This window comes from Anthonomus grandis, chromosome 13, assembly GCF_022605725.1.
Source record: "Anthonomus grandis grandis chromosome 13, icAntGran1.3, whole genome shotgun sequence".
In the NCBI taxonomy this organism is placed as follows: Eukaryota; Metazoa; Arthropoda; class Insecta; order Coleoptera; family Curculionidae; genus Anthonomus; species Anthonomus grandis.
The window spans coordinates 11,464,111-11,489,494 of record NC_065558.1 but is presented as its reverse complement, the minus strand read 5'-3'; the positions used below and the strand labels follow the sequence as shown (position 1 = coordinate 11,489,494).

At 31.8% G+C, this 25,384-nt stretch overlaps 3 protein-coding genes across 4 annotated transcripts in view; 1 reads left to right on the top strand and 2 right to left on the bottom strand.

Moving 5' to 3' along the window:
- Nucleotides 1-13,152, bottom strand: part of LOC126744023 (transport and Golgi organization protein 6 homolog) — a 29,219-nt gene extending 16,067 nt beyond the window's left edge. The window contains exons 1-3 of the mRNA XM_050451332.1: nt 12,989-13,152; nt 4,041-6,094; nt 3,795-3,990 (exon numbers count right to left, since the gene is read on the bottom strand). Of these exons, the coding sequence (XP_050307289.1) occupies nt 3,795-3,990; nt 4,041-6,094; nt 12,989-13,046 (2,308 nt within the window). The 5' untranslated portion in view covers nt 13,047-13,152. The remainder of the gene's footprint in view (nt 1-3,794; nt 3,991-4,040; nt 6,095-12,988) is intronic.
- A 446-nt stretch (nt 13,153-13,598) lies between these two features.
- Nucleotides 13,599-14,753, top strand: LOC126744029 (THO complex subunit 6). The gene has a single exon (XM_050451341.1). It carries the CDS (start codon nt 13,702-13,704, stop codon nt 14,692-14,694), a length of 993 nt encoding a protein of 330 aa, XP_050307298.1. The 5' UTR covers nt 13,599-13,701; the 3' UTR covers nt 14,695-14,753.
- A 209-nt stretch (nt 14,754-14,962) lies between these two features.
- Nucleotides 14,963-25,384, bottom strand: part of LOC126744024 (probable G-protein coupled receptor 158) — an 80,156-nt gene continuing 69,734 nt past the window's right edge. Inside the window, exons 9-12 of one of the 2 annotated variants that reach the window (XM_050451333.1) lie at nt 18,648-18,896; nt 18,369-18,590; nt 18,279-18,299; nt 14,963-15,174 (exon numbers count right to left, since the gene is read on the bottom strand). In XM_050451333.1, coding sequence (XP_050307290.1) covers nt 15,019-15,174; nt 18,279-18,299; nt 18,369-18,590; nt 18,648-18,896 — 648 coding nt within the window. In that variant the 3' untranslated portion in view covers nt 14,963-15,018. The remainder of the gene's footprint in view (nt 15,175-18,278; nt 18,300-18,368; nt 18,591-18,647; nt 18,897-25,384) is intronic. The other variant, XM_050451334.1, reaches the window with a different exon arrangement.

The window sequence follows — 25,384 nt, the reverse complement described above, 5'->3', positions numbered from 1 at the left end:
AATCCAAACAAAATTGTATAATACGGTCTGCCGTTATTACCTTTAATACACATTAGACCGTGTTTGCATTCGACGGTCAATTAAATTATACCGCTATAGACGCGCCGTAACAATTTCGAAAATTAAAAGCCGCAAAAAGTTAATAGCGGGCTGTACTTTTTTTTGTCTTCTTGTTCTCGGATAAGATACAGCTATATTATTAAACCATAGGTATATCATCGGGGCCCGACAGTTAATAGGATCACGTGCACTTATAGTCAAACATTGTAACAGGACTGTGTTGTGGTTACCAAAACTTATTTCTCTTCAATAAACCTATTATCTTTTTACATGATTTATGAGTTGATAGGTCCATTTTAGTTGAGTTTAATGTGAATGTAACAAATTTCAAAATTACGTAAATTAAAGGAAAGTGCATATACAATGTTAACTGAAGATAAATGCCTAGCTACTTGTTCGGTTGATTTTAATAATACATGGATTCCTTTGCTAGAGAGAGGGGTAAAACAGGGCATTCTTAAAATTAATTGATAATTTGAAATATATTATATTTATATATCTTCTTTCATTAAATTACATTATGGTCACACTCTTTTAATTGAAAAAAAAATTACCTTTTAATTCTAATTAGGTATTTCTTTATTAAATAAGTAGGTTGTTCTCATCTTTTTCAAGTTCGATATTCATAACAAATTTAGTTAGGATATTGAAAAGAAGAAACGAGCATGTGCTCCTCAAATTTTAAATTATCATCAATTGTGAGACCCAGGAATTTAGCACCGACAGCAGCAAGTATTTGATTATGGTTTAAAGAGATGTTAGCTAAAGAACATTTAAAGTTTAACATATTAGTTTTTTTGTATATTAAAGGATAGTTTATTACTATTCTACCAAGTTCTTATCGAAAGTAAGTCGGTATTAATAATTTGTTCTAGTACCTCAACACTACCTCCATGCCAACGATCGAAGTATCATCATCAAAAAGCTTAATACCTCCTCCGATTTGTATAGAAGCAAGATCGTTAGTACAGATGAAAAACGGGAGAGGTCCAAGGGTGGAGCTTTGAGGCACTCCACAACTGTTCTGCAATGACACGGAGATTTTTCCTCCATAAGATACTCATTGCCTACGGTCACCTAACTAAGTCGTGACTCAATTGAAAGTTACATCTTTAAACCCATAAACCTCAAGCTTTTGGAGGAATGCATGACGATGACACAGTCAAATGCTTCATTAGTACTTAAATAAATATCTTCTAGATGAGAGAAAATAGCAGAAGATGTTGCTTTTCCACTTTGAAAACCAAATTGAGAACTGGAAACGATTTGAGGTCATTTGCAGTGATAAATGTTAGAACTCTCTTCTTGACAAGTTGTTCTAGGGAAGGAAGACGAGAAACTGGACGAAAGTTTGCTGTGAAACCAAAGCATGCTTAAGAATGCTAGGAAATTCACCCCTGATTGATATATTGAAGAAATTAAAATATTCGTCCAGGTACTTGAGTCAGTTACTCTCTTTGTTCGCTATGAGATGATTGAATTCATTCAACTGCGTGGAAGTAAACAAAATATTCGTTTAGACAATAACTCTTTGGTCACTGTGAGATTAATTTATTTAACTGTCTACAATCAATCAAAATATTCTTCTAGGCAGTTGAGTTACTTACTCTCTTTGTTTACTGTGAAACGATTGAATTCATTCAACTGCCTGGAAGTAATCAAAATATTCGTCTAGGTAGTTGAGTCAGTTGCTCTCTTTGTACACTATGAGATGATTGAATTAATTGAACTACGTGGAAGTAAACAAAAATATACGTCCAAACAGTTGAATCAAATACTCCCTTTGCTCATTGTGAACTGACTGAATTCATTCAACTGCCTGGAAGTAATTAAAATATTCGTCAAGGCTGTTGAGACAGTTACTTTCTTTGTTCACTGTGAGATGAATTAATTTAACTGCCTAAAAGCAATTAAAATATTCTTCTAGGCAGTTGACTGACTTACTCTTTTTGTTTACTATGAGATGATTGAATTCATTTAACTGCCTAGAAGTAATCAAAATATTCGTCTACGCAGTTGAGTCAGTTACTCTCTTTGTTCGCTATGAGATGATTGAATTCATTCAATTGCGTGGAAGTAAACAAAATATTCGTTTAGACAGTTGAGAAAATTACTCTTTGGCGACTGTGAGATGAATTCGTTTAACTGCCTAGAATCAATCAAAATATTCTTCTAGGCAGTTGAGTCACTTACTCTCTTTGTTTACTGTGATATGATTGAATTCATTTAAATGCCTGGAAGTAATCAAAATATTCGTCCAGGGAGTTAAGTCAGTTACTGTCTTTGTTCGCTATGAGATGATTGAATTCATTCAACTACGTGGAAGTAAACAAAAATATACGTCCAAACAGTTGAATCAAATACTCCCTTTGCTCATTGAGAAATTATTGAATTCATTCAACTGCCTAGAAGTTATTAAAATATTCGTCTAGGCTGTTGAGACAATTACTCTCTTTGTTCACTGTGAGATGATTTAATTTATTCAACTGGGTGCAAGTAAAGAAAATATTCGTTTAGACAGTTGAGACAATTACTCTTTGGCCACTGTGAGATGAATTCATTCAACTATCTAGAATCAATCAAAATATTATTCTAGGCAGTTGAGTGACTTACTCTCTTTGTTCACTATGAGATGATTGAATTCATTCAACTACGTGGAAGCAAACAAAAATATACGTCCAAACAGTTGAATCAAATACTCCCTTTGCTCATTGAGAACTGATTGAATTCATTCAACTGCCTGGAAGTAATTAAAATATTCGTCAAGTCTGTTGAGACAATTTCTCTCTTTGTTCACTGTGAGATGAATTCATTTAACTGCCTAAAAGCAATTAAAATATTATTCTTGGCAGTTGAGTGACTTATTCTCTTTGTTTACTGTGAGATAATTGAATTCATTTAACTGCCTGGAAGTAATCAAAATATTCTTTTAGGCGGTTGAGTGACTCAACTCAGGGCAGCTGTGTGACTTTTAGAACACTTTGTTTACTGGAAGATGATTGAATTCATTTAACTGCCTGGAAGTAATTAAAATATTTGTTTAGGCAGATAAGAATATTACTCTCTTTGGTCACTGTGAGATGAATTCATTGAACTGTCTAGAATTAACCAAAATATTCTGCACGGCAGTTGAGACAATTCAGTGTGAGATGATTGAATTTGAGAATGTGAAAGTATTACATGAGTGTCCTGAAAGTAAAAACTTGGACCTTCTAGAAAAATTGGAAATAACAAAAGCCAAGAAAAGTCCAGTTCTCAACTGTGTAAATGAGATTTTTAATTTTGAATCTCACTTGATTTCCAACAATTCGTAAAGCTTATTATTTCTGTTTCTTTCTTACAGTAGATCTGATATTGCTTAGTACAGGCGTATCAGTTGTAATCCTTTGACCTTATATTTTAATATGTTTGAGACCTTTGACTTGGATCTTAATTTTCTACTGTTTAAAAAAGCTATATTTAATTAATTTTAAAGGCTAATTAAAGTCTTAATAGGTTCATTAAATAGTTTTCCACTGTTAAACGAATGGTTTTTTATTAGGCGTTTTTGAATATTTTGTCAAACATTTAAAATGTATTAAACGTATTTAAAGTTGATTTAATGTTTTTTTGTCTCAGTACTATCATCCACCCAATCTTTCTAATAATTTTAAATTTTCTATTACCTCATTTAATTACAGTAAAATAATAAGGTATGAAAATAAATCTCCATTCTAAGGAAAAAAAATATTTACCCAATATTTTGGTAACCCTAACCAGGACTTCTCCCAACTTAATTCTAACTTCGTGACCGTCATCACCCTCTCTAGCAAAATCAGAGTATTCTTCACAAAGAGTTTTTATCACAGTGTCTGAGAAAATGGTAGCCATGGCTGCGAGTCCATCAACCGCTGACAAATAGATGTAAGAATCTTCATTTTTCAAGTTTTGCTGCAATTATATTATTTAAAAACCCTTTATTGTATACTAACTTAACTTACCTGAAATATTGTTAATATATACTGTTTCTTTTCCATAACAGATGGATTTTTCTGTTCAACTAATTTCTTTAAGGCCATTATACCATGTGCTCTTACAGGCAATAATGGATCACAAATATCTTCCAAGATTAAATCTATTTCAGATCTGTCCTCTATATGAATTTTTGTGGTTTTTTCCGTTTCAAGGATTTTTAAAATTGTGCCTATTAAATCAATTAGCTCTTTATGTTTTGCTTCTGACTGAATTACCTTTAAAGGTTCACAGAGTGATTTAAATGTTTTAAGAGTTTTCTTGGAATGGTTGGCAATCAGAGCATTTAAAATCATAACTACAGTAAACATTGTTTGAAATTCGTCTGATTCAAAATCTTCAGTTTTGTGCATATTGCTTTCTATAGTTCTATACAGTACATCTATAATAAAACAAACAATGTCCCCTGGTGAATCAATAATCTCCTTCTGAACCTTTTTATTATCTGCCAGAACTGATAATGCGCTGACAACCACCAGACGTCTTTCAAAATACTCAGTCATCACGTCAGATTCCAAATTTAAAAGCTCCTCATTGGCCTTCTTGAAGTACTTTTCTCGTTGCCCAAAGCACTTAAGCAAATACTTAAAGAGCCTTGTTAATAACTTAACATCACTTTCCAACAGTTTCTGAATTGTTTCAAAGTTATCGGAGGGAGATGATATACATTGATGATCCATATGTTTAACAACAACCTCGTTCCCAGCAATTTTAAGTTCAATATCACTTCGGAAAGCTAATATATTTTCAGAATCACTGATCCCAAAAAGGAAATTATCAAAAACAACCTCATCTATGGAATAGTCATTTAGAAATTTCAAAAGAACTTCTTTGGCCTCCAGATTCGTGTCTTTGAAATTTTTATTTAAGGTTATAGAATAATATTTAAAAATCACTGATAAAACTGGCTTAATCATCTCAATAGGTAAACACGCGCTCTCAACAGTTTTTTCAACAAAAATAGCATGAAGTAGCCTTAAACTCTGTTTTAGCTGGTTACTGATGTTTTTTTCTTTAAAAGGATAATCTCTCATAACAAAATGTAGCAGAAAAGTAATAACAGGTCTAACAAAAACTTCTTTGCTAAGTTCTTGGTCTTTAGCATAAAACCTTTTTGTACAAGAAACAAATAGTCTTTCAAACACAAAATTGTCTTCACTGGCTTTGTCTTTAAGTTTAACAACTTGCTGCAAAATATTTTCCCTAAAGTATATTTGATTTTTACAACTAGATATTAACCTATATATTACATCTAACGCCTTCCATGTTTTCGTATTATCATTTCCAGTCCCTTCTAACATTGCTATTGAGATATTTTCAACACCATTGGAAGAGAGCATTATGTCGGTCAACATTTGAGATACAGCTTTTTTAAACCAAACAGGTGCATTTTTTTGAAGAATTATCATGGTTTCTTTAATATAAATTTGAGGGTGTATTGTTTCTTTTAGCTTAAGCAATAAATCTTCTGCCTTTCGTTTTTCTGCAACAAGTTTTTTAAATACTTCTTCGGTGAAATGATTATCAGTGTTATTTCTTAGTGGGCAGTAAGCAATTTGATAAAGGGCTGTTAAAATACCTCTCAAAGATTCTGTTAAAACTACTGCTCTAAGGTGTTCATTTTTTAAGATATCACAAAATGTCAAAACTGTGCACTTTAACACATTATATTCAAAAAATATATCTTCAGTTTTGGTATATTGTTTTTTAATATAGAAGGGAAGCTTCGGTTGAAGTTTCGAATAAATGCCCAGCCTGGTTAAGTGTATTATAGTGTCTTTTAATATTTTGGTTTCTTTTACACTTAGCAGGACTTTATCCTGGGAATTGGTGACAATATTTCCTATTTCTTGTATGATGTAAAAATTTAAAAAAAGATACCTCCATTCGGGAATATTCGGATCAGAAAAGTAATATTTTGTGATATGATTCAGTTGTGTACTGTCAAAATTTCCGAGTTTGTCATAGATTGCTTGGCAATGTTTCTCAAATTCTAGAGTAATTTCTTCGGCACATTTAGTTTCTGCAATAGAAAAAAATAGTTAATTACTAAAAATGAATTAAGTCAAAATAGAAAGATACAAAGAAAAAAAAGAAGGGAAATCATATAAAAATTATTTTGCACCAATATAGCAAGTAGATACACTGGTCTCTTGCCTCTACAAAATGAACTGTTGGATAACTCCTGATCTCCATAAACTATGCAAAAATCTTTATCCATACACGTTTTTGATACCATTGACTGAGGACCAGACTGGCAGAATAACTGGCTGATTACCCATAAGAGGTCTTGTAGGCTGGATGATGTTCCTTGATCTGCTCACTTCATGCCTGAATGAAATTCTTGTTTCAACACACATTTCATTAATTTATCTTTTGTCTATGGGTAATTCACCAATGAACTGAAAAGATCAATTGTGGAATCTATAGATAACAAAAAGAGAAACAATGACATTGGTAACTACTTGTAAGAGTTACATGTGATATATATGTTAATATTGCTAAAATGTTACCTAGTGACTCAGGTTTTTATGTATGTACTGGAGAACATATAATACAACAATTTGTAAGGATCTTTTCATCATTAGAAAGTTTAATGACAAGACATTCTGAATGGAAGGTGAAATATTGTTCTAATGATTTGTTTTTGCTGAATACATATTTTCCCAGTGTATGGAGCCCATAGGTTAGGGCAAAACAAATTGTTGAACAGTAATAGATCTTCAGGGCGTTTCAGGTGAGGTGTAATCACACAAAAAAAATTAACTAATTCCTTCTGAATCATTGCACAGTCATTCCCTATCACTATCAAGAAGTCTAATGGCTCATAATATCCTCTGGAGTGAAGACCACAAAGCTTGTCTTGAGGCAGTTTAGATGAAGTCCATTTCTTTGGCACCATTTAGATGTCTCCTGCACACATTGGTTTGCCTTGCTTGTCAACATTTCCTAGTCTTCAGCATGAATAATTTTTATAGTATCATCTGTAAATAGGGTTATTTATGCTTCATTTACAAAAAATGGCAAATCATTCAGAAAAATCAAAAAAGTATAGGTTTCAGAAAACTAAAGGCACTCCAGTTTTAACTTCCAACCAACTCAACATAAATATTTCCTCCTCATTTCTCAGCTGGGTAGCCTGGGTTCTCCCTCTCAAAAATTGCTTAAGAGGTGTACCATTTTCTTAGTAGGATTTTAAGGTTCATGGTGTCAAATGCTTTAGTGAGATCGAAGAATATTCCCAGGGACTTCACAGCTTTCTGTTAAAATTATCAAGTCTTCCAGATAAAAGGACACAATCGCATCTATTGTTGATCGCCCATCAACAAACCTATATTGTCTTGGAGGTAAGGTTTTAAAGCTCTTAATAAACTAAAGAAGTTTTGTTTAAAAGGTCTTTCAAAAAAACTGACAGAAGAGCAGTTGACCTGTAGTTACAAATGTCACTTGCTTCTCTCTTTTTATGTATAGGTACCATGATTGATCTTTTCATAAATATTTCATTTAGTATATTACAAATAGTTCATTGGGGTCATATCCATGTACAAAAGATAAATGAATGAAATGTGTAACCAGAGCCAGAATTTAATTTAAGCATGAAGGAAGCAGATTACATGGAACATCATCAGCCCCACAAAGCCTTTTACAGGTAATTAGCTTTATTATTCTGCCAGTCTTGTTCTGAGTCAATGGTATTAGAAACATGAATGGGTAGATATTTGCACGGGGCTGTGGCAACATAAAGGTTATGTTAGAAGTAGAATTTTGGGCAAGGCGGTTAACAAAGTCAATGAAATACTCAATAAACAATGAAATAACTATAATTAATACTGAACGTGACAGTCCCAAGCTATTACCTCACCATCACATCAAAATGTATTATTCTCTTTATGTAGATGTTCAAATAAATAAACTGATGTTTATATCATGTACACTACATAACAATGTGAGCAAAGGTTTTAATATTTTTAAAACCTCCTGATAGTTTTGTCAATTTGAAAATTCTTACATTCCTTTCTTTCTTTTTTAAATCCTACTATATATATATCAAAATAAAAGTAAATACCTCACAAATGAAAACATTTATTCATTCATTTGAGCTGTCTGTAGTGCAGAAACCTCTATACTACACCATAGACTTCCATGTCAAAATGGGCCAGATTAATCAAAAAATCCAGCTAAAGCATATTATAGCATGGAAGAGTTCTTGAACCTATTAAGTTTTATCTTGATTTTAGCCTATTGTAATGTGTGTGCTTTGATTCATTACATGTATTTATCATATTTTATACAGGGTGTTTCAGAATTATGAAATCAAACTTCTAGGGGTGTTCAGTGCAACAGTAGAATCCATTTGAGTATAGGAACCCCGGAAATGTTCCGGAAATGCGTCTTGCTCTCAACATTACCTATTTAGGTAATTAATATTCTTTCTAAATTTAAACGCGTCTTAGGGCCATAGTGGCATAGTAACGCATTTCCCGACATGGGTTCCTATCAGTGTTGCCAGACGTACCATAATTATGGAATTGTACCATAATTTTGCAACATTTTTTGCTTGCTCCATAATTTGTACCATAATCAGAAATGTACCATAGTTGTACCATAATTTTGTTTTTTTTTTTGTTTCTGTTATAAGCAAATTAATAATTTTGTTTTTTTTCGTATATATCTTTATTCATTTTTTATTCTTGTTTGGTTAAACCAATTTATCCAATATACAAATTTGGATATGTATTTGTGTTAATGTTTATCTATTTTTAATTTAGATTTTGAGTGCAATGTTTTGTTCATTTTTCAATAAATTACTATCTTTGTTAAAAAAGTATTTTATTTCTACTAGAAATCGTTCTTTTAATTAAAAGAAATGATCAGAATAGGAAATTTGATTAAATTCATAATCCATTATCAACAAAATGTAACACATTTTATAAGTTTGGCGACGACGTGACGTCATACATAGGAAAAGGTTGTGTACTGACAGAATTGTATGATTGTACCATAATTTTGTACAAAATTCCATAATTTTGGCCAGAATGTACCATAATTCTCACCCAATCATCTGGCAACACTGGTTCCTATACTCAAATGGATTTTTCTGTTACACTGAACAACCCCAGAATTATGGGAACAACCCCAGTTTGATCCCATAGTTCTGAAATACCCTGTATAGGTAGTTTAAGTTTTCAATTAATATTGTATACTCTCTTCTTAAAAAAAAAATTAATTTCTAGTCCATTACTAGTTAAATCTTGAATAAGCAGTTTGTATGTTGTACCCTTACTATTTATTTATTTATGAGATGTCTCACTTTTTTTTCAGAAATTTACAACAGAAATAAAAATATCACAAAGTATTCATAACTAAAAGAAATTAATATTAAATAAATCAATCTATAGTAGGTATCAAAGGATTAAATTTCTAGTAAGTAAATAAGGAAGTACCTACATCACATTTAAAGAAAAGAAAGTTATCTTTGAAACATAATATATTCACTCAGCAACTGTAAATTTAGTAAACTTTAAATCGAGTAAGGCTTAATAATAAAAACTAATAAAAATAAAAAGATATATAAAACTATAAAATATAATAATAACTTAATATTGAATCATTTTGATTTCATACCCAAAGTGTAAAATCTGTTAATTGGTGAATATTTACTATAGATAATTTAGTGATGACCTATTGAAAATAGTGGTGCATCTCTAAGAATTCACGTAAATCTGACATGCTCTGTATTTCTCAAGGGAAAGAAAATTTAGTTTTGATCTTAATTCTGTTACCGAAAAATGTTGCGAATTCAATCTGCAGGCACAAGTTTTGAGAAAACCAAACAATAGGATAAAATACAATGGACAAGAGTAAAATACAAAGCCCTAAACTGACTGTCCCAATATATCTTGTTATATATTCAAAAATATTATTTGTTTTTGTTTTAATAAATTTATGAATTATTGTTAGTTGATATGTAATATGTTAATTGTAATAACTATTTTAATACTTAAGATTTGTTCTGCTACTTTGTAATTGAATGGGTGATTGGAAAAAGGATAACATTCCAAAAATATGGCGAATTGAAGTGATATAGCAATTTTTTGAATATTTGTATTTTCTATCCGCTGAGCGCAAAAACGATAAGATCGCCGGCCGCCTTCATATAAAAACATTGTCGTTGAGCGGAAAAAGGATAATATTACTGGAATATTATCGTTTATCCACGCACACCTTCGGAGTCAGCAACAGCGGGATTTCAGTTTGTTTTGCGATTTCATCAAGTAAACAGTGTTGTTTAGATGTTGTTGAAAAGTGTTTTAAGAGTTGTTTAAAAAGTGAATATTATTTAACATTGACCTGTCGTGAATATTGAAGTTATTTAGAATTTAATAGTTTGGTATTTAGTGGGTAAGTCCGTATGTAGTTATTGTTGAATAGAAATATTAAAATTTGATCTTTGTTTATAGAAATGTCGGATTCGGACTATTCGGAGGAAGAACCCGCAAACTTGGGCAAGAAGCGAAAGCTTAATAAAAAATTACACACAAAAGAAAGGGAAAAATTGGCAAGACAGAAAGGAGCAGAGTTTGTTACACATAAAGGTAAACTAGTTAATGCTAAAGTAACCGGGCCAGATTGCACCTGTCGTAAGAAATGTATGGCGGATTTTACATTTGAAGAAAAACGTTCAATCATCGAAATCGTTTATAGTGGAAGACCAAAAAATTAAAAAGATACATACCTAATCGGATTGATAGAAAGACATGATGTCGTTAGACATCGTCCTGTGTCAGCAGGAGCTAGACAGTTTTCTTCTTCTTTCAATTATTTTGCTATGAAAGGTGCGTGCAGAGTTGAAATTTGCCGCAATGCTTATATAAGTTTACATGCTCTCTCCAACAAAGCCGTACAACGCTTAACTAAAATAGTTGAAACCAAAATTTTACCAGTTGATATGAGTGGAAGACATGCAAATCGTGCAAATAAACTTGATGTCACGATTATCGCCAAAATTGAAGATCACATACAATCATTTCCGAAAAAAGAGTCTCATTATTCTTCTAAGTTAACTATCTACTTAGATGCGAGCGTGAGTGTAACTAAAATGTATGAGCTCTTCATCAATGAAAATCTGGATTTAAAAAATATCGTAAAGTATGAATATTATCTGCGACATTTCCGAGAAAACTACGGATATCGGTTTGGTACACCCCATCAGGTCGACGTTTGCTCAACCTGTGAAGATTTGAATGTAAAAACAAAGTCAACAGCTCCTAATGAAACAGCAAAAAGATGCGCAGAACTTATGATTCATAGAAGACAAGCATCTAAATTTTATAAGAAACTCCAAGAAATCAAAGAGACCTGTAAGGAGAGAAGTCACGTTGGAGCAATAGTCTTTGATTATATGCAAAACCTTCTCCTTCCTTTAATGCCAGTTCAGAAAATGTTTTATTTACGTAAACTCTGGTATTACTGGTATTGTTTTTAATGTCCATAGCCTTGGCAACCATATATCCATGTTCTATACACATACAGAGGGTGATGCTCAGAGAGGCCCCAATGAAGTCAGTACGTCGGTTTTGGACTTTATTGCCAATCATATTCCTGAAGAAGTAAAAATCTTGCATGTCTTTAGTGATGCATGTGCAGGTCAAAACCGCAATCATACTTTAACTGTAACGTTTACTGCACTGTTAACGTTTATTGCACTGACCATGAATAATAGATTTCAAGACATTCATCAGTATTTTCCAATCCGGGGCAACAGTTTTCTGCATTGTAACAGAAACTTTTCAGTTATTAAGAGCTCTTTAAAAAAATTCGATAGGATTTATTCTCCTGATCAATACAACGAAATCATTATGTCTTCCAAGAAAAAGAACAATAATAAGTTCCAAGTAAAATGGCTAACAAATGCTGATATACTGGATTTTAAAGGCTGGTGGCCGCAATATTTTAAAAAGACTGTCAAAGATGTTGAAAAAAACAGTCCTTTACCATAAGTAAATACAGGCATTTAATATATACCCAAACAATGAAGGCTATATTAAGGCTTCTGAATTCATTGATGGTTTTACCTATGGTCTTTTTAATATGAAAAAACAAGAAAATATAAACCTTCCCAATTTGAAAGCATAAAATGGCAAAATTTCTATCAACTCCAAGAAGCTAGAAGATGTTTTTAAAATAATACATTATATACCAGATGAATACAGGGCTTTCTACGATGATATACTCACAAATCCCACAACAAATAGAGACCACAGTGACCCAGAAGACTGAAAGGGATATGAATGCTTGTTTCAAGTTTGAGTCATGTTTGTTTCTTAAATAAAAATTAGTTCTTCATAAATGTCTTTTTTTTATTTTCTTTTACTCGCGTTTTTAATTTTGAGTGGAAAAAGGATAAGATTTTTGTACTTTTGAATATCAATAACGACTTACCTAATAGGCATGGACCATTAGTACTGTGACATTAAATATATATTGTCAAAGTACACAATTGTCCAATAGATATATTTTTAGTAAAACTAGCGGCTTCACCGCAAAACAATTTTTTTTGATTTTCCAAAATTAAGGTTCACAGGAATGTTATCCTTTTTCCAATCCCTCATTCAATTGGGTTTTTGTTAGGCAGTGTGTTAAGTAAATAAATTAATTTTATTGAACTAAACACACACAGATCAAAACTAGGTTTCCTTAGGATTTTATAAAAGGAATTTGAATTAGGTATTTTATGTCGAGATTTGGAAGTCAAAACTCTTCTTTCCAAAGCAATCCAAATTAATAAACTTAGTAATAAGCCTATTATAATAGAATTGTTATTTTTTAAACTTTTCTAGACTGTGAGTTGTATACATTTATGTATAAGATGGTCTGCTTTACTATATATTTTTGATGGAAATTAACCAAACGTTACCTGTTAATTCCGAAATACGAATTTCACTTAATAGTTTCACTAGCTCGCTTTTCTCCATTATTCATAAGCAGTTTCAAAAAGAGATTTTTAAATTAACATACCATGTATTTATTTTTTTATAATATAAATAAATAATAATTAAACCAAAATAACAGATTTTTTTAGACATAACCTCAATGATTTTGCTTATTTTCGAAAATCTACGTGAGAGTGGCTAAAGTGCCTAAAAGAGCAGCACCTAATAACTACTGGTCGAATTCATTACTATCTATATGCAGCCCTCATAAATTTTAAAAACGGAATTTTCAATATTTTTTCGATATTCAAAACATAAAGATCAGAAATGAAATTATTAAAACAAATTTATTATAAATATTTGGCAAAGTTAGGTTATAATGTTTTATATTTTCTGCGTCAAACTCCTTATTTCTTAATTACTATAGGCTCAATGTGTTCTAAAGCGAAAAAAAGCCCTTTAAAAAAGAATATTTTTGCCTTTTGAATATTTTATCTAAAATGGGAGTTTGATATGGCAACTCCGCTCCAAAAAACACAAGCAGAAACGTCATAATAAAACTCTAACCTAAAAATGTTATTAACAAAAACCTTAACCTCAATATTCGAAATTTCAAAACAAACAATTAACCAGCAAAAAGCAAATTTGCTTTAAAAGACGGGTTTTCTAAAAATTTAATAAGAAAGGAGCTAAAAATATGGTAAACAAACTAAATAAAGATTTTTACAACTCAGTGTTGGCCCAGGCTTTTAGCCCCTGCGGTCATTTTCTAATTGCCGGCGACATTTATGGCAATCTCTCAATATTTAACCTGGCAAAAGTGATAAAGTCAGAAGGTACAGTTACAAAGGAAGAATTGCTACCAAAAAGTAAGATAACAGTCTGTCCGGATCTTCAAATCAACAGTTTATTGGCCACTGAAAACCATCTGCTAGTGGGTGGCTATGGAGAAATTTATGCATATTCATGGAAAACCATTAAAGGCTCAAACAGAAATGTGAAGCCCACATGGTCTATTGAGATCCCCTCTGATCAAGATGAGTTAAATAGAGCTGAAGTGAATTCACTTTTATTTGAAGAAAGCTCGGCCAATATTTATGCAGGTTGTGGGGACAATAAGATATATATTTTTAACTTGGAAAGTAGGAAACCAATAAAGACCCTTACTGGTCACACTGATTATGTACACAGTATCTGCAAGAATGGTAATAACAATATTCTTTCTGGTGGTGAAGATGGACTGGTTAACATTTGGGACTTGAGAATAAACAAAGCAGTAGAAAAACTTATTCCACACCAAAACAGTCAAATTGCTAGGCATAATTTGGGAAAATGGATTGGGGCAGTCGACAGTAATGAAGATTACATTGTTTGTGGTGGAGGCCCAAGACTTTCACTATTCCACTCTCGTTTTCTATCAAATTCTACTATTTTTCCCATTGATGATCAAGGAATTCATGTCACCGAGATTCAGGATGATAAGGTTTTTGCTGGTGGTAGATCTAAGCTGTTTTATCAGGCAAGTTTTAATGGTAGCATAATTACGGAAATACCTACAAGTGGAGCCACAGTTTACAGTGCAGTAAGACAAGAGACCCCATTTAAAATTATGGCTATAGCAGGATCAAGTCCTAAGATTGATATTTCACTTAATTTTATGTATAAGGATCAACAATTGTCATTGTATTAATAAGTTCAGATTTAAATTTATCTATGTAAAGTAACTTCAATAAAGATTTGTCAGTTTTTTTTGGAAAGGTTTATTTTTGAAGAAATGGTTTTGGATAAATTCTTTATTTATGGAAATTTTGATCAAAGATTTTAATAGAAAATGATGTAAAAAACCCTCCGCAACTGACCTCACCAGATTCTTGTATATAGTCACAAAAAAAACTACTAATTGCAAAATTCCATTTATATCATTTCTCTCAAACAGATCATTAATAAAACTTCGTTACCATAAATTAACATTCTCTATTTTTGGTATCTTTACAAATAATAATAAAATTGGATCCTATATCTGATTGGTTGCTGGCAGCTCAGAATAAACAGCACTGGGACCTTCAATGCTACAAATCGAATCTTCCGGTGTCCTTGATACTTCAGCTTCAGTGATCTCTGTATCCATATCTCGTTTCTTGTCTTTTTCTCTCTGCTTTGTCTGCAGACTCTAATAAAATAAACAAAGCATTAACAATTTGTTAATTCTACTGGAAAAAAGTTTCAGAGCTTAATAATGGAGAATTAAGGAAAAAATTTCATAGAAAATAAGAAGTTATGAAAATCAGAGATTTAGTCATCTGCCTTTAATAATAAGTTATGCCATTTGTTTCCTTTTGCTTTACATTATATTTAATTTTTTGATAAGATAAGTAGCCTACTTTTACTCTCATATGGACTAACTTTACTCTAATATGGACTGCTTAGGTGTGCAAGGAGTTAAAGTTGTATAAAGAAATTAACTTTCTTTTCAAAATTATAATTTTCCTTAATTATGGGATTTGTCTTACTACATACAAAATGCTTTATTTTAGTATGATGTACCTACTAAGTCATATTTTATTTCAACATTCTATTATGTGTTACTAGGTCTAAGAGTAAGATTGGCTAAAGGTAAGTCTGAAAATAGGAAGCATTTCTAATTTTTATTTGTTTTAAACCCATTTGATTCCTATAAAACTTCCTGAATCATGGTGAAAATAGCTATATTTTTCTTATATTGTTTATTTTACTTTATATAAAAAGCTTTTTATATAATTAATCCATGGAAATTTTGACCTAGTTTGGACCAATGCAGGACATCCATTGGAGGATGTCTGCTGGTTAGGCACTCATCTAACTCCATTGTCACAGATATTATATAAAAAGATAAGAATTGGCATGAAAGACTGCCTCTTGATTTGTATACTAATGGATTGGGACTACTCTGCTCATGCAGAAAAAGTACATGTAAATAATAACCGCAGATGCTTAATGCCAATGAGGGGTCCCACTCTAACTGTCCTAGGCTTTATTTTCGTGAGCTTTAGAGAGATTTTCCAATACTCAACTTTTAATGAGATAAATCTGTCCTCTTACGAAATCTATACAATAATAATGTACTGGGAACAATACTAATATAGTATAATATAATATATAATTATAGAGTATAATATAGTATATTTTACTGGATTTACCTAGGCTTGCAAGAATCTACACAAGAATTGACTATACATTCGAATGGAGTGGAAACTCGAAAATAATTAAAGCGTAGTAATAATAGAAAACTATATAGAATGTTAGCTATACATGGTGTTTCAGAATCCTTAAGAGCAGAAATCACTATTTTCTTAATCCTCAAATTATTATTTTCTTTATCATCATTAATTTTAATGAAATTTAAGTTAATAGCTATTTTTTTTGCCTCAAATCAAAAATAAATAGGAAAAATTATAGATGTTTACTAGTAATATGACTATTTATTAGATTCTTTTTTTAAGCGTTAATTTTCTCAACAGAAACTATACAGATACTAAATACTAATACAGATCCGCTCGTTAAAAGTTAAAAGGTTTAGGATATAGGTTTATTCGAATTTTTCTTCAAATCATCAAAAGATTGAGGTCTTAGGTTTAGCATCTTATTCTGAAACATCCTGTATATATTAATATGTAAAAAAAGTATTAGACATAAGAAAAATGATTCCATTTCATAAATAGTTCATTTTATCACTTAGTTTTAGTCTTTTTAAGATGTTGATGGTTCACGAAATTAATTTATATTTCATTTATAATAAAACATAAATTATTTAGGTGAAGAAGTGAAATTATTTTCTAGTATTTCAGTCCCATTAAAATTCTTCCTCCTGGGAATCTGCCCACCTTTCATTATAGTATACTATATCTTCTCTACAGGGTGTAATTATAAGTGATGACTTTAATTCTAAGGGGTGATTCCTTATAATTTTTTAAATAAAAAAGCTCGCAAGCATGCAATCTTCTTCCCATCGATTGTCGCACACGTTGGAATATTCCTGAAATGTTGCGTATGACATTAGAAGAATCGACAATACTGTTTCTTAAATCATTTTCATCCACAATTGGCATAAACAAGCGATTCCAGATATCCCCAAAAGAAATAGTCCAGAGGATTCAGGTCTGGCGATCGTGCTGGCCATAGCTGAGGTCCCCCCCAACCAATCCATTGCTGAGGATGTTATTAAGATAGTTTCGACTAAAAAGACCAAAATGAGCAGATGCACATTATATTTCTTGTTGCTAGTGGTACATCTTCTGACCTGGCAATGTTTCTTCTATAAATTTTCTGTAAGTGTCACCATTCAGCTGAGGAGGGAGAAAATGCGGCCCGATAAGATGATTACCAAGAATTCCTGCCCAAACATTCACCGCAAACTGCTGTGGGAATCCACTATCTTCAATGGCATGGGGATTTTCGTAGTCCCAAAAATGATTATTGTGAAAGTTTTTGATGGATTCCCGTGAAAAACTTGCCGCATCTGTGAATAGAATTTTAGACGTAAAGTTTGGATTCTGCACATTTTTTTGAAGAAACCACTGGAAAAACTCTAATCGTAGAAAATCTCTTGGCAATAGTGTTTGTACCCGTTGAATGTTAGCTGGATTAAGTAATTTTGAGTAAAACCCTCCAAACACTTTGGTGGCTAATGTCAAACTGTAAAGATACGAGTATTCTTCGCGTACTAGTTGTCGGATCGTCTTCCACTGCTTGCAAAATTACTTCCTCCAATTGTTATTCTCGGTCTATTAACGCACTCAGCATTAGCAGTCAAATATCCAGTTTCGCACAGTCGGGCATTGAGTCTTATATAAGAACTTTTCTGTTAATCTATTGGGAAAGCGTTCATAGTACAGTCGACGAGCTTCTGCAGCATTTCAATCTGCAACCCCATAAATAAAATACATTTGAGATAATTCGACGGTATTCATAGTTTTCTGCACTCTAAAACACTTTCAACTAACAGTACCTTGTAAATGTTGATGTAAAAACAATGGAATTTTCTTATTAGAGCTATTTTTATTCATGTACATATTATTCCAAATAAGAACAATTTTCAATCATTTCATTTTTTTATAGAGACCAGAGACGTGCTGCGATATGGCTTTTAATTATGTTCTACTTAATGGACGAAAAAGTTCCATTTTTAATTGTTTTATTAAAAAAAATTAACACTCTGTATCTCGAAAAAAGTCATCACTTATGTTACACCACATGTATATACCGCTATAATTAAACATAGCGTTATAGTTTCCTTACCTTCTCCTTACTCCCCTTCTTCTGTAAGCATTAAAATGAAGCCAAAAATGCTTATTAAATAAAAAAATAATTCAAAATAAAAAAAGTTACCTGTAAACTGAACTTTCTATGTTGTGCCTTTCTACCACCTCGCCTTTTGGATATGTGTGGGTTATCTCTACAAATAGTTTTAGACTTAAACATTTCTAATTGCAAATAAAGACGTTTTAGTTCGGCCCTAATGTCATCCGGATTCATATCCGCTATGCTAATCTCGCTAATCTCGACGTCGCTGTTGTTTCCCGAAGCGCAACTCCGTTGAGACGGGGGATCCTTAAAATAAATTTCCCGTTTATCCGAAAATCAGAAAATGACAAATGAAAACTTTACTTTAAAAGCGTCCAGCGGGTATCTGCACGAATACTCCTGGGCGAGAGTGCGAACTTGCTTCTGCTGATACCAGAATTTCGGCAGGAATATTAGGAGCAGGGAAACGGTTTGCGAAACTTGACTGCGGATACAGTAGATTAGCAGGACTATGTCTGGATGGAGTTTATCGAATATTAGGATCCTGGCCGAATAGAAAATGATGCAGAGGGCCAATTCTAAGCTGCTTGCGGCGCAGAGATAGTTTCTCTCCTGGGGAAAAAAATAAAATGTTTCAGATTAGTTTAATAATGTTTCTATAGTTGTGCTGATTAGGTTTTTTTTTAGTTGAATTTTATTTAATAAAATCACAATTAAGTAGTTTTTTTAGAGTCGGTATTAAATCCAAATAAGAACCAATTTTTAGGTCTTTCGGCTACATATAACCATAAACCAAGTCACTAGCTATTTTAGCAGGTTAGCTAAACTACAAGCCAAAAGCTGCTTCTCATTAACAAGGTTAACTATTCTTAAAAGTAATTTTATACAAATTATTATTTAATCAAAATGGTGAGGAAAGGAAAAGTCTACTTTACCAGTCTTATCACTAGAATCAAAAATCATAATATGAAATTATTAGCTTTATGGCCAATCAATATAATAGATGTCATTTAACAGATAGCTCTTTTGAGTATACCTAAACCTACTCTTTATATTTACTAATCGATATATTTTTTTAATGAGGAGTAGTAATTTGGCTTTTCTTGCTTAGCAAAGCAAATTTGATGACCAGAATAACATATATAGCAATGCCAGAGCAGAAAGAAAAAGATATTTGAGGAGACACTATTGAAGAGCATATAGTTCTGGTAGGTTTTAATTTTGAACATTTTATTTGACAGGGATTCTTTAACCTACCAGATCTAGAGGGTTGCTCTTGTTGATTTAACAAGAATACAGGGGTATTACTAGGGACATAAATTTGCTAAGCAGTCTTGATTTTAAAATTTTAAACTACAAGGACAACTCCTTAGATCTGAAAATCCGTGTTAAATTAAAAGTTGAAAATAAAAACCTATCCGTCTGGTAGTGTATGGTCACTTTCAGCCATACTCACTTACTCGGAAGTAAAACACTAAACTAATTAAATAGGGTGTTTTCAGTTAAAACATCTAAGTTGTGTGGTATACTATATTCCACAGTCCTATCTGTTAGCAATGATTTGCCCGAATAAATATTAACGTCACCATTTTCTACAAGTGAAACAGTCTCTTTTTCTTGTGACATATTGTGTATTTTAACCACTTCCTTGAATACTATGGATGCGACTTTATTGTGTCTCTTCAGGTACTTATTGTTCGCTAAGCATCGATAAGCAGGGATAATGTGTGTTATTGAATCAGAGTTGTTATTGCACTTTCTGTATTTGTCTGTTTCTATGTTTTCTTTCAGTATGTATTTTCTATGGTTTCTAGTATTTACCAGGATTCTTGAATGCCTATCAGAAATCACTCTGTTTCAGGCAAGAATACATTTTCAACCATTCCAATGATGCAGCTTTGACAACTGCATCTTTCTGAAGATTGTTTTGGCATCTTTCATTAAGTGCCATGCTGAGGAGCTCTCTCTTTTTTTCCTTTATTACTCAACATATTTGAAAAAGGTCAGCATTCACTGTCACTTAGGTGGTGTAAGGTTGTTGTCAGCACTAATGATAACTTCAAAGTTTTTGTTCATTTTTGCGTGGAAGCACTTTAATTTGTTGCAGATTTAATTTGTTATCTATATTTGGAAGATAAAGGTTGGTGCTTGTGAGCTGTGATTTTCCTTCTTATGTGTCTATTAATGATTTCCAGCTCTGTGTGGGACCATTTAATAATTCCAATGGAGTATATAAGAGTAGTAATTGCATAGCTATTAATTGCTTTCGTTAGTCACGCTGAGTTCAATTCTGTTTTGAGTAATGAAGTTAATCGTGAATGAAATGTCTTGGTAAGTTTCTCTTTGATTGCTTTATGCTTGACTCTATTTGTATGTAAGTAGCTAAGGTATTTATATAGGTCTCTTACCATTACTCCTACACTAATTGGTGTATCAAGCAGGAGTACCGAGACTCCAACTAGTCTTCCCTCATGTACCTGAATCATTTGATATTTACTGGCTTTTAATGTGATGCCGATGTCTTTGCTGATCCTAAGCACCAGTATTATTGATACGTAGTACCATTATTATTGTTATTATTATTTTTTTGTTTAATAGGATCACCAAGGATCATCAGGTTTGGATGTCCAAGGAACCGGAAGATACGGATGGCCCCTACAATAATATTTTCTGATAGACCTAATTCTTTTATCAATACTAGATGATATGGTCCCATTTTCCCATATTACTGGTGGAATAGTCATAATGTCACTAAGACTATATACGGCTTGCTTCATTTATTTGTATTTTTCTTTTTTCTCAGTGTATGCTCTTTTTACATCCTTTTCTAATGGGATTATTAAGTTTATAATTATAGCTGATTTCTTCTCTTTGGTAATATGTACAACGTCTGGTCTATTATGTGTTACTGTCCGGTCTGTATTGTTTGTTCCCAGTAGAGTTTACCAGTACTTTTACTCACTACCAGTTATAAGTAAATTATTCTTTAGGTCACCCATCAATATAACATGATCATATAAAGGAGAAAGACTAGAATATTTTCTAGACAATTTAAACATTTATAGCTAACTTAGGGTGGCTTGTACAGTGCGCTTACTAATATTTTTTGGTTTTTAATATTCACTTCAATCCACATTCGTTCTCATCATTTATCCATCTACCACAGAGCGCCTCAGTCCAGCCAGCACATATATACCAAAACCACCACCACCACGAAAGAGTTTATCTTTTTTTTAAATAAGTTGTAATTATCTATGATTATGAGGTGATCAGGATTGTCTGAAAGCAGACATATCTCAGTTACTGCGAAGATCTGCTATTCTTCTTCCATGAGTAACTCATTAATATCAGGAAAAAAAGGAATCCGGAATCTTGTATTGACATGGGCAATTCCAATATTGCCAGACCTCAAATCCTTTAATTGCTATTTCAGCATATGCGGCCTAAACTAATCAAGTTTATTTTAATAAGTTGAGCATCCCAGGCTTCGTGGTCACAAGAAAGCTGCATATTATTCGATTTTGAGTTGGCTCTAGAGCAATTGACACATTATTTGAGGGATGTGTCAATGTGTATAAGCTAAGTGTTCTGAAGCACTGGTTTTAAAGTGTATTTGTAAGTTTCTACTCCCTCTGTTCATACACCCGTATATACCCGTTGGTGCTTATGCTTAATGATATACTTTACCCATGTAGTTGTGTCTTTCCAAATACTCCGTCGCTGCAGGCTTACCACATCCCGCCGTTATATGCTGAATGCTTTCTATTGCTTCTGTGCATTTATCATCAGTCAAATTGCTTTCACGCATTTTGTGTTTTCTATAAGGCAGCGTTGAAACAACTTTATCTTGGATTGCTATTAATAGTCCTTCCTAGTTTCCGGAAAGAGGTATCCTTCCTCAGGTGAGTATGTGTTTGTGTTTTACTATGTTTTCTTTCAGATTTGCAGGATAGCTTCCATGGAACGCTTTGCAGGACCATTCCAATTATTTCCTTACCTTTTTAAACTTCGTGTGCATGTCAACGAAAAAAACTCTCCTATTGGTGACCACTTGATTACATCAAAGCAGTATAAAATAGCAGATAGCGCGTACGTATTGAAAGCTTGAAAGATGTTTCCTGCATCCAGATAAGTCATAAAGATAGATGTTATAAACCAGTCGCCAATGATTTAAATAAATATAAATAATTGGCGCTGCACTATAACAGTATGACGCACATGCGCCATTTAGACGTAGCTACGAACACCACGATGGGTGTTCTCAATTTGTCATTAAGGCACTGGAACGATGATTTGTTGTTTTGTTTGAACGTTTTGAGCTTAGCATGTTCCCAGTAAATTATGATACCGATCTGCCAGAATATTAAACAGTGTGAGGAAACGGTTGTTTTATTGACCAACCCCCTTAGGATATAACAATAGATATAACTTTTTCTTGCAGATACTTCTGAAACGCTTGATCGGTTTGGCCATGATTTATCCTTAAAGCTTCTTGCATTTGAAATAGCAGCTTCGTCCATTAGTTATGTGCTTTGGTCAATTTTCCTTCTTTTTACATGAAACACCGCACACTTTTCTATTACCATCCTAATAATGCCATTGGAAAAATCTTTGACAACTTCTATTTGGTTTTGAAGTTAGTTTGCATTTATTGCGTAAATCTTTAGGTCATCCATATCAGCCTGGTGAGTAATCCTAATGTTGATTTCAGGTAGCTCACAGGTTATTATTTATTCAACAGATTTGAGTCCAATGGATTAAGAGCCAAGCAGAACCATAGGGGACTTAAAAAATGCCTTAAAATTTGCCTTTTGAATTGCTATTTTTTCAGTGACGATATTACCACTTTTAAATGGACATTGTTGAACCATCAAATTTTTAAGAAATGGATCAAAGTTTGGTCTATTTTGTAAATTTTTAAAACGCCAATAAGCCAGGATTTAGTCAGTAGAAAGCAACTGAAGATAAAAAATTAAAACTATTGAATTTTTGACTAAAACCATTAGCCAGAAAAAAAACAAATAACTGTGCTTATAAAACCAGATATATGGGCGTTTTGTTTTATGTCATAAAATAGCAAATATCGCTTTTGTTATTTAAATATTGCTATTTAATGCGTAACCATTTCCGTTTTATTACCTTATATGTTCCATAAAATTTAGGACATTATTGCATTTACCATTTAAAATTTAACATAATTACGCACTTTAAAAATTTGCAAAATATCATTGGTTGAAATGTAAACACATAAAGAAGTATATAGGCCTTAATTCGATTGGCATAAAAACTCAAATTCTTGCTAAGTTTTATGGTCATAAAGTGAACCAAAAGAGCTAAAAACAGACTGTTTTCTTGTACAATTTAAAGTCATAAAACATAAATTTTGTGACAAATCAATATGGCTAATTAGTACCAGTTTTTATATATTACGACTATATTTTACTCAAATTTTAAGTATGAAATTCATTATATGGACCTAAAATATAAGTATATAACCAGAAATAAAATTCTATAATTTATGGTTATTAAATGGCTAATAAAAGTAAAATATGGCTGTCTTTACTTAGACAAGAGACCAAAACATATTTCTGATATAATATATGTAATATTTATATATAAGAGATTTATTTTATAATAATGTAGTTTTTACTATATTATAGTTAATTTTCTGTAATATAAAAGATGTAAAATACTTAGATATATGCTTTCAAAGGAGAAACAAAAGCCACATAAAAGCCGTGTTTTAGTACAACTTCCAGTTTTTTTCCTAGCAACTTTTTGGCTCTCAAATATAGCAGTTAAGGCCAAATTACATTGAAAATTTTATCACGAAACAATTCAATATTATTGTATAAGCCTATTTAATCTTCCTTTAAGTTTTTAAGGCACAAGAAAGGTTTTTATATGATTAATTTTATTATTTTATCAAAATATTCGTAAGAAAATAAGAAAGTATTAAGGCAATTAGTAAGACAAATGCTCCAACCAAAATTTCCATTACTAACCAAATCCATTACTCAGAATTTCAAGCTTTAACATAATTGCTTTATATTTTTTAATATAAAGCAATTATGAAAATATGTTTAAGTAGCTTTTTAGTTTTCTAATGCCTGAATTATAAATATACAATATACAAATGTATAATATATACAGGTTGGAGAATTAGAGATCATTTATTGTTGACTGATTGCTTTTGATTCACTCAATATCAAACAATGATAAAATTGGCATGCCTCATTTTGCTGTATGACTACATGCTGCACTGTTAAGTTTCAAAGCTTTGCTATTTTTTCTTAATTTATTAAGGAGATTTATGCTTCTTCCGAAAGAGTTCAAGTTATTAAATGGTTTTATGGAGGCAATTCAGCAATACAATATAAAAATTTGTTTTTAATTACATTTAAAAATAGAACGATTCCTTGCAGAACTTTTGAACGCATTTGAATAAAATTTGAAGCATCCTTTTGTCTTCAATATTGTCATAAATGTCACACTAAAGAGCAAAAACTTTCTATCGGTCCAGGAGTAAGAACGATAAAAAAAAAATGGTTTGTAGTACCCTAGAAATGTTGGAGAGGAATTGAGTATGGAACATAAATCTGTTACCAGTATTTGGAAGAAACATGGGTACAAATGTTTCAAATATGTCATAATTTAGAAGATGATTCTCAAAGAAATTTGGTGAAACCATGATGCAAAAAAAGCAAATAAAAATGAATTTTTTTTACTAAATATTCTATTTTTCTCTCTATGCATAATAATCGATTCTCCAACCTGTATACACTAATCGTTGTAATTAATTTTATATGTCTCAAAAAATAAATAATTTTGCTTTACCCGAACCTCTTTTTAAAATATTTTTATATTTTTAAAGAAATATTTCATAGACATGATTTCCAAGTTCGAAACATTTAAATAATGGTAGAACTTTGGTGGTATTTTTACGGGCTATATGTGCTATGAGAGCATAGGGTTTAGTCGTATTAACTGTCAAGTCATTAATATTAAATTAAGTTAATAAAATATTGTTTAGACATTTGTTGATGTCCATCCAGAAACTCAAAAATTAAATTGGAAAACTATTAATTACATGTGAGATT